General features: G+C 36.2%; 2 protein-coding genes across 2 annotated transcripts; both read right to left on the reverse strand.

Moving 5' to 3' along the window:
* Positions 1-7,784: 7,784 nt before the first annotated feature.
* Positions 7,785-8,468, reverse strand: LOC124795945. Its single transcript, XM_047260025.1, has one exon. It carries the CDS (start codon positions 8,466-8,468, stop codon positions 7,785-7,787), a length of 684 nt encoding a protein of 227 aa, XP_047115981.1.
* A 979-nt stretch (positions 8,469-9,447) lies between these two features.
* LOC124795946 lies at positions 9,448-10,131 on the reverse strand. The gene has a single exon (XM_047260026.1). The coding sequence runs from the start codon at positions 10,129-10,131 to the stop codon at positions 9,448-9,450; it is 684 nt and encodes a 227-aa protein (XP_047115982.1).
* Positions 10,132-10,663: the final 532 nt, after the last annotated feature.

Below are 10,663 nucleotides of genomic sequence, written 5' to 3' on the forward strand. Positions count from 1 at the left end.
AATTTTTTTTATTGTAATACGCTACTCTACAAATATTTACTAATGTACTATAGTTGCAATGTAGTTTGTTAAAGAATGCTCAAGATTAGTATTAATGTTGTGATTAGGGCAGAGTAATAAGTAATATTTCACATGTCACTCTTCGAACAATATTAGAAGCCCTGCATAAAGTGTTCTGTTAAAGTGTAAAGGTAGAGCTTCAGTAATTACTAGATGAAACTGGTCTATTACATGTAAATGTGACTAGTGCTTTACCCTTCACATAGCCACACCATACTCAGCATTATATATATCTGAATGTTTCCAATAAAAGTTTACTTGCATGAGTTATTTACAGAAGCATTCAATGTAACTAGAGCTTTGTCAGTTCAGTCGCTGTCATTTCCAACATTTTTATGAGGCATTTTCTAAAGTAAGTATTTCTAGAAAATAATGAGTCAGTCAGTAATGATCAAAAGCAACTTCCTCTGTGCCAATCAGTGTGGAGTCTGAAAACATTAACCATGTGAAACTCAGCTTTCACTTTCCTTGCATTACATCCTGAAAGCCATGAACCAAGGTAGTCAAGTAGGTGTGGTATTTCTTGACTTCTCAAAAGCATTTGACTCAGTTCCACACGTACACTTATTAAAGAAAATATGATTGTATGCTATCAAGCAAAATTTGGAACTGAATTGAAAATGTCTTGGTAAGGAGGACACAGCATGTTATCTTGGATGGAGAGTCACAGACAGATTTAGAAATAACTTCAGGTGTGCTCCAGAACAATGTGTTGGAACCTTTGCTTGCAGACAATATTAATAGCGACCTCAGACATTTCACAGATGTTTTTGTTATCTATAATGATATACTATCTGAGAAGGCTGCACAAATATTCAGTCACATCTTGATAAAATTTGAAAATATTGCAGTGATTACCAACTCACTTTAAATGCCCAGAAATTGTGCTCTACACAAAACAAAACATTATTACTACAGTATCAATGAGTCACAACTGGAACCAATCAATTCATTCAAATACCTTGGTGTAATAATTTTTAGAGGTATGGAGTGCAACGATCAGACAAGCTCAGCTGTAGGTAAAGCAGGTATTCATTGGTAGAATGACAGAGAAATGCAACAGATCTACAAAGGGTATTACATATGAAACACTCATGCAACCTATCCTAGAATATTGCAAAAGTGTATGGAACCCCCTACCAAATAGGACTAACAAGGAATACTGACTGCATTCAAGGAAGAGCAGCAAAAATAGTCACAAGTTTGTTTGACTCCTGGGAGAGTATCATGGAAATGCTGAAAAACTGAACTGACAAATGGTTAAAGATAGACACAAACTATCCTTTGAAAATCTACTTACAAAGTTTCAAGGACCAGGTTTAAGCAATGAATCATGGAATGTACTCCAATCCTCACAGCACTGCTTCCATAAGGGCCATGAAAATGAGATTTGACCAATTGCAGCATACATACAAGCATTTAAGTAGCCACTCTTCCCATACTTCATGCAGAAATGGAAATTGGTGGATAAATTGAGAAATTCTTGGTAGGAAGTATGCATAATGTGGAGCAAATCATCAGAACTTTTCCAAAAGTTTCCATTGAGACCCATTTCTTGTCACTGTATTACCAGTAAAACTAATTGTGTGTGTGAAAAGTGCCAAGTTACACTGGGATTCAGAGTCCCCATGAAACTAATGTTCTCCTGTAATGGCTGGATCATCCACCTCAAAAGTTGGTGGAAGGTAAGATTATACCTCCTGAGTATGCATAGTAGGGCATTGCAGAGTTCAAACCAATTTCAGGTTGAGAGAAGCTGTACCTTACTACTACTACTACTACTACTACTATTATCATTTCTTTCTTTTCTCAGACATTACGTCTGGTCAAAAATGGAAAGTGACGCGGACCTTGATCAAGCGTGACTTCCTTTTAACTGTTCGGTATATGTTAAATGGCATTTAGGAACTTTCGGGTAATTGAACATGTATCAATAATTACGGATTTCTGTAGTTGTATATATAAGTTTGGATGTAGCTGTATTGCATTGATGTACTGGTGGATATTGTGTGGTTTGACTCCTGTAGTTGATAGTATAATTGGTATAATGTCAACTTTATCCTGACGCCACACGTCCATGACTTTCTCAGCCAGTTGGATGTATTTCTCAATTTTTTCTCCTGTTTTCTTTTGTATATTTGTTGTATTGGGTATGGATATTTCGATTAGTTGGGTTAATTTCTTCTTTTTATTGGTGAGTATGATGTCAGGTTTGTTATGTGGTGTTGTTTTATCTGTTATTATCATTATTATTATTACTATTGTTATTACACACATTACAGGTCTTTATCAGACCACGTGGAGAATTTATGACTACTTGTTCTTCCTCTTAATACTCTTTCATTCATTCACTAAAGGTTCTTTTCCTTTCTTCGGTCCACTTTGGTCTCTGAGCTTTAGGTGCTGCCTTCTCTGACATTACTTCCCACTTGTGTATCTTATGTTTATAGACATTCTTGTCTGTGATGTCCTCTGAATCTACCCGTGATTTTTCCAGACCAATTTTGACTTGTGCCATCCAAGGTGTAGTGGTTTTGAGCTACACTGTGTTTTGTATAAGGTTCTCTTCATCTTCAGTAACCTGATGTTCTGCATGATTTTCTCCTTTCCTGTCAGTCCAAGCACTTCCCCTAGGTATTTAAAATGTGTTACTCTGTTGATCTTGTCATATTTTGTGTTTAAATTCAGTATGTTGAATTTCGTGCAGAAGAACTCTGTTTTTTGGAAAGGGATTTGCAGCCCTACTTTTTCTGTGCACTCTTTGAGTACTTCTGCCCACCTGATTGCTGTGGTTTCATTGTCTGCAAGTAGTGCCAGGTCATCCGTGAAGGCTAAGCAGCCAACTTCCAGCTCATCCTTGGGTCATTATTATTATTATTATTATTTGATCAGTAATCTAAGGACCATTATAAGATCACAGCCATTATTACAGTTGTTCTTATTGATTCTTTTATTATTTAAACAACTTGTTTTTCATCAGTCCACTATGTCTAGCATGGCATTCATCTGACCATGTGGCTTTAGTTGCTCATTTCTCATTTCAGAAAGTCCCAAACATCACTGAAGCTGTTTTGAAGATGTCTCCGTTTTGCAAATCTCCCAATTGTAAATTATCTTTGGGTAATTTTTGGCATTTATGTTCCATGGCAATCTTTTTTTGAATTGAAGATACAGTATTTATTGTGTTTCATCCTTTTGGACTCATTCATGCTTCTGCAGTGGCTTTTTGCACATTGTATCCATATTTTTAAAATATTTTAGAAAATATTTCTTGTTTTAATTTTTTTATGTAGATGTGGTCTTTTACAATTTTGACCAGTATATTCTATAAAATCATTCTCTTTTTTTGTTACTTTTGTGGCAGAGAACAGTAATGGACAGAAATTAGAAATTTCTTTATTAAAACTCACTCACATAGCCCAGGAAAATTCAAGTCATGTCAGAGACAGAGGCAGAAGCAGGAAGCGAGTCATTATGTTGCAAGTGGGTAGTTGACAACACTGTCTGCCGAGTAAGGAGTAAGCACTCAGCAGAAAAGAGGTTGGGAAACCAAAGGATGTGAGATAAGCATATTTGTTAACTCTTAAAGCTTGTTGCAAGAAAATGTATCTATTTCATAAGGGCACATGGCGAGGGACTGATACAGCAGTTAACAGGCTGTTAAGAGAATGTAGCATATTTATGAATTAAGCTATGTGTCGTAGCCTCATGCTAGCTCCCTTTAAATACTCCAGCTCTCCAGTTCTTTTCATGAGTTGATCATTAGGATTGATGACATTCACAGTAATAACACTCAATTCCATTATTGTGATACTGTAGTGAATCTATGTCCTAGATGCTCACGCACAGTCTATGAACCAGACAAAGATCTACTCAAGATGATGGCCTTCACAGGATGAAAGCCATGCTGCTTGTCACCTACCATCTACTGATGAAGAAACTGACTGTCTTCTAACAACATCACATCACAGAGTGCTGCCAATACCAAACATCAATGTGAAAGCCAGCAGCAGGACCTCTTCCTGTTGTAATAAAACTGCTCATAGTGAGATAAATGTACTACCCAGTCTTGGATCATATGAAGTGAACAATACTGTTGTGAAGATGTAAAAACAAAAAATCCATTACTACAAAGCTATGCGAAAATGTTTAAATGACAATGTTTATAAATACTTGAGATAATTACAAAGATGATTATGGACTTCTCAAAAAAGATAGACAATTAATTGTATTTTATTTATGAATTGTATGTCTCAAAGATTATTTTGCATAAATTGATAGATATGATAGTAATTTCTTTGCTACATATTATTAGACGATAATCTTTGTTGTTTTGGGCAGTTGGCTGTGTGAGTCTGAAGTGCAAGGATGGCGAACAAATTATGTGTTTTTTATTGATTTGAACTGTGAAGTGAAATGACTGAAAATATATGTACTATTCTGCAGAAAATCCACCAGATTTCACATTGTTATTGAAGTTGTATCCTGATCATCCTCTAGGCAATTATAGAAAGATGAACCTCATAAAGGAAGAGAACAACAAGTTAATGACATGCAACAAAGAAGAGCAACAAAAAGGATGAGTATTATTATTATTAGCAGAACTGGTTATTAAAATTCGACTGTCTCTGTCACTAGCTGCAGTGTGTCATTATCTCAGAGTAGCAATTGCTGTGAAAATTTGACCAGCCACGCAAATTACTAACTTACTCCAAACATCACTAAGTTAGACGTTGGGCAACAAGTGGGTGGGGATGGTCAGACTTCAAAATTCAGTTCACCTTTGGGCACTGAAGCCGCCAGGGACAGGGAGGAGATCGGCAGACCACATGACTACTGACACCAGGTACATTACGGATGAGTCACCAAGGGTCATCTTAGAATTCAGAGAGGGACCAAATAGGAGAACCACTTCGTGCTAGGCAGCTACTGCCCAGCTCATTGGCAGCCGCCGCACTGCCAGGTTCGCTGACCTCTGGGCATGAAAACTCTGAGCTGACTCAACAGACATCAGCTAGAATCCAACATGCGGGGGGGGTGAATTAGTAACAGCCAAGGCTGCTGAATAACAACAAAATGTAAACATTGTTAATAAATAACTGAACTCTAATAATGTTTTACTAGTGTTGTTAACACTTCATAGGTTCCCAACATCTATCCTGATTTCAGGAAAAGGTGTCTCATTTGGCCCTCTGTAAATTGGTGTCAGAAGTTCACTCTTATGCTGCCATCAGAGAATTTGGCATTGGAAGTGTTCAACTCCAATGCCTGGAATTCAGAGGCAGTTGTCTTCATCTATGATGGTCACACACCATAGCAGTAATCTCGATGTGGTATTCACAAAAGACATTCTTGTTTTACTCTGGTTGTGATATGGCAGAGATTAGGAGTATGGATGGGCGTGCTATGTTCGAAGAATCTTTTATGAAACCTAAGGAACCTGTTGATTTATCAGAATTGAGAGGAAATTGTAAAGAGACATATTTGCTACCAATGAAGTGTACTGATTTGTAATTTAGTGAGTCATAGTGAACCATGTACTAAATTCATACCAGTAACTTGTGCTACTTGTAGGTGGTATGGTCATGCAGCACACAAGTGTAGTGAGTTCACTGGGTGATGATCAGGCAAAAGAAGTAGTTGAGTCTAGTTTCATAAATTGTAAATTGTATTTTTCTTGTTTGATATATGTTGCTCTGTTTGAAGCATGTGTTCTCAGTATAAAATTAAGTTAGTGGTAAATTGCACAAGAATGCTGGGCACAAGGCCTGTTAGTACTAGTGAGAGTATAACCGCTCTGATGGAGCAAGTGTCACTATTGTTAGAGGAAAATGCTCAACAAAAGTTATACCATAATGAATTGATGGTTCAGTTAAAATCTTTGCATGCTGCTCAAGAGTCAACAAAGGATTTAAGCTACTAGTAGCAATGCCCCCTTTTCAATGGATCCTGTAGTAGCTAATATAATCACACCCTTCTCTGGCAGAAAAATAAAGGATGTAACAGTATTCATTAATGAATTGGCTGTGATAAGAATGAGTAATTAACCAGATGAAACTAGTCTGTGAGTGCCATATTATGCCCTATGAGTGAAGCCAAGATATACATAATGTATCATGAAACACTGAGCAAGACAAATATATTTGAACAATTAGCGAAGGCTTACATCAGAGATACCATAAGTGGAATAGTGCTAGGTTTTTTATAAAAAAGTTGGAAAATGAAGCTGTGGAGACTTTTCAGACAGAATCCGCGAAGTAATTGCACAAACATATGAATTAACAGGGACTCCAGTAGCAGATCACGTCATTTCAGTTTCAATTTATTGCTCATAACATGTAATTTTATATGCATGTGCATTTGTAACTAAGCATAAAGTTTTTACAATTACAGTTTTTTTAGTTTACATTATTTCTTATTACATTATATTATAAGTCATGATAAATTCAAGTTATAAAGGCATTTTTGGAAAAGCCACTGCTTAACTCGCATTTAAAAGTATCCCCTATCAATATCTTAACTTCATTTGGTAACAAGTTGTTAAAAACAGCTCCTTTGACATAGAGGATTTTTCCTGTTAAAGTTAATCTTCGGGATTTGAATGACTCCTTACCCTCAACCTTAAAACCCACATCCTTTCGTCTTTCCCTCTCCTTCCCTCTTTCCTGATGAAGCAACCGTGGGTTGCGAAAGCTTGAATTTTGTGTGTGTGTTTGTGTGTCTATCAACATACCAGCGCTTTCGTTTGGTAAGTTACATCATCTTTGTTTTTAGATATATTATAGTTTCTAGTATATACATGGCATTAACTGTGAGAATATTGTATCTAATGAATATACGTTTGCAAGAAGTTCCTGGTTTTACTTTTGCTATGATCCTCAAGGCTAACTTGTGCAGTATGAAAACCCTTTTCATATTAGTCTGGTATGTCCCACCCCACAGTACTATTTCATGACAAGTAAGGGTACACTAATCCATAATATACAGCCCTTAGGGTTTCAGAATTAAGATGTGGCGATAATCTGCTTAATACATATAGACTGGGTGTTATTTTTTTACAGACATAATCAGCATGCTGCTTCCATGAAAGTCCGTCATCTATGCATAAACCCAAGAATTTACGATCTGTACAGGTTTTTGGTAGAATTTCATCAATTGCAATATTTTGTGTGTTTGGACCATTTGGTTTAAAATGAATAATATTAGTTTTTGTATGTTTATTTTTAGGTTCCCTCTTTCAAACTGAGCTCTTGCCTTTTTAATAAAGTTATGCATCTCATCAAGTAGGCTGATTCACTGTCTGCACAGCAGACAATGTACATACATAGTGATCAATTGCTTATTGTCAAGAGAACTTGGAAAACCATATACATATCATATGAAGAGAACTGGGCCTAAAATGGAGCCCTGAGGAACACCAGAATGTATATTTCTGATACTTGACCGTCTCCTCTCCAGTATTTCTCCATTAGAATATATAATCTCCACACACTGCTGTCTACCCTTTAAATGCGTATTTAGCAGTTGCATGATTTTTCCAGTGACACCACTCTTCGCAATTTTTGATAAGAGCACATCATGATGTATTCTATCAAAAGCTCATGAGAGATCCAGGAATACTCCTGCTGCTTGTGATTTTTTCAAGTACGTGATGGACAAATTGTACTGCTGCTGACGTAGTACTTCAATGTCTTCTGAAACCATGCCAGAAATCACCTAATATTTCAGCATTGTTGTAATGTTCCAGGCTTTTTTAGCGTTATTTTCTCTATCAGTGTGCTGAAAGTTGAGATTAGGGCAATAGGTTTGTAGTTCTGTACATGCTTTACTTCCCCCTTTTTGTGTATTGGTTTAACTACAGCCAGTTTCATCTTATCAGGGAACATACCATCTTCTAGAACACAATTTATTAGATGAGCGAGTGGTTTCATTATTTTGTATTTGCATTGCTTCAATAGATATGGAGAAATTTTGTCTAATCCTGCTGATTTTTTGTTTCTGAGGCTATCAATAAGCTGCAGTATGTCGTATGTGCTTACTACTGGTAATCTACTGCAGTTCTGTTTGTTATTGGATTCAAATGTGTGCTGTATATATTGTTTCATAGAGACATCATTTTTGACAGTATCTATGAAGTAATTATTAAATGTATTGCTGGGTAGAAAGGAATCAGAGATATCATCATTATTCACAGTTAATTGTACATTATTAATTTCAGTTTCTGTCTCACTGTTTCTGATTTTATTTACGATTGACCAACAAGTCTTTGCAACACTATCTGAATCTAGTATCTGTTGGCTGATTCTTTCTGCTTTTAATATCCTGACTTCTTTGCAGTTCTTGTGTCTATACTGCTTGTAGGGTACTTTATTTAACTCTGAGTCAGTCAGTCTGCGTAAGCTATACATGTGTACTGTTGTTTTCTTTCAGATTGTTTGTTTTAAATCTAGTGGCACAGGTTTTGATTTTAAAGGTTAATTTTCTGCATACTCACTTTTTTTTAATGGCATGGCTCTATTTAAGTGCTCAGTCAGAATTTCTATGAACATTTTCCAGTTATTGTTGACCCACATGGTGGTAATAACTGTTACGCATTATTCCTGGCTTAAACTATGTCTTAGTGTAGCAATGTTGTTTGCAGATAGTATTTGCCTATACTCATACAATTTTCTTGGTTTGAATTTGATATTACTTTTTAGCACTAGTGTTTGGCCTAAATGGTCTGAGAGGTGACTATTTATGATGTCTGTTGAGATGATGTGGTCATAATTTGTGATAAGATGATCAGTGGAACTACTGTGTGTGTTAGCTATTCTGGTGGGTACTAGTCCAAGAAGATCTTTAGCCCTATAAGACAGGATACAACCTGTAAAATGTTTGCTTTCCTGACCATCATGTAAGGTGTTGATGTTCAGATCTCCCAGTATGACAAGATTTACACTTCTACAACCCAACATTAATTTACTTATGTCTCCATCAAGTGATTTCAGAAAACCATCAAAATTTCACAGGGGGATCTATATACACCTATGAGACAGAAAGGAACAGTGCAAAATATCAGTTTAAGAATTGCAATTGTCAATACAGAAATTGTCCCCCCCCCCCCCCCCCCCACACACACACACACTTTTTCTGTGGTGGTTGTGAACTTATATTTTCTTGAGTAGTAGATGGCAACACAACTACTTTTATTACGTGTTCTACAGTAGAACTTAGCTAGGTTGTACCCTAAGAGCACATCATGATGTATTCTATCAAAAGCTCATGAGAGATCCAGGAATACTCCTGCTGCTTGTGATTTTTTCAAGTACGTGATGGACAAATTGTACTGCTGCTGACGTAGTACTTCAATGTCTTCTGAAACCATGCCAGAAATCACCTAATATTTCAGCATTGTTGTAATGTTCCAGGCTTTTTTAGCGTTATTTTCTCTATCAGTGTGCTGAAAGTTGAGATTAGGGCAATAGGTTTGTAGTTCTGTACATGCTTTACTTCCCCCTTTTTGTGTATTGGTTTAACTACAGCCAGTTTCATCTTATCAGGGAACATACCATCTTCTAGAACACAATTTATTAGATGAGCGAGTGGTTTCATTATTTTGTATTTGCATTGCTTCAATAGATATGGAGAAATTTTGTCTAATCCTGCTGATTTTTTGTTTCTGAGGCTATCAATAAGCTGCAGTATGTCGTATGTGCTTACTACTGGTAATCTACTGCAGTTCTGTTTGTTATTGGACTCAAATGTGTGCTGTATATATTGTTTCATAGAGACATCATTTTTGACAGTATCTATGAAGTAATTATTAAATGTATTGCTGGGTAGAAAGGAATCAGAGATATCATCATTATTCACAGTTAATTGTACATTATTAATTTCAGTTTCTGTCTCACTGTTTCTGATTTTATTTACGATTGACCAACAAGTCTTTGCAACACTATCTGAATCTAGTACCTGTTGGCTGATTCTTTCTGCTTTTAATATCCTGACTTCTTTGCAGTTCTTGTGTCTATACTGCTTGTAGGGTACTTTATTTAACTCTGAGTCAGTCAGTCTGCGTAAGCTATACATGTTTACTGTTGTTTTCTTTCAGATTGTTTGTTTTAAATCTAGTGGCACAGGTTTTGATTTTAAAGGTTAATTTTCTGCATACTCACTTTTTTTTAATGGCATGGCTCTATTTAAGTGCTCAGTCAGAATTTCTATGAACATTTTCCAGTTATTGTTGACCCACATGGTGGTAATAACTGTTACGCATTATTCCTGGCTTAAACTATGTCTTAGTGTAGCAATGTTGTTTGCAGATAGTATTTGCCTATACTCATACAATTTTCTTGGTTTGAATTTGATATTACTTTTTAGCACTAGTGTTTGGCCTAAATGGTCTGAGAGGTGACTATTTATGATGTCTGTTGAGATGATGTGGTCATAATTTGTGATAAGATGATCAGTGGAACTACTGTGTGTGTTAGCTATTCTGGTGGGTACTAGTCCAAGAAGATCTTTAGCCCTATAAGACAGGATACAACCTGTAAAATGTTTGCTTTCCTGACCATCATGTAAGGTGTTGATGTTCAGATCTCCCAGTATGACAAGATTTACA

The sequence above is a fragment of the Schistocerca piceifrons genome, chromosome 4 (genome assembly GCF_021461385.2).
Source record: "Schistocerca piceifrons isolate TAMUIC-IGC-003096 chromosome 4, iqSchPice1.1, whole genome shotgun sequence".
NCBI lineage: Eukaryota > Metazoa > Arthropoda > Insecta > Orthoptera > Acrididae > Schistocerca > Schistocerca piceifrons.

Coding starts and splice junctions, on each gene's coding strand:
- LOC124795945 (XM_047260025.1), bottom strand. CDS start 8,468: ATGTATAGCTTACGCAGACTGACTGACTCAGAGTTAAATAAAGTACCC.
- LOC124795946 (XM_047260026.1), bottom strand. CDS start 10,131: ATGTATAGCTTACGCAGACTGACTGACTCAGAGTTAAATAAAGTACCC.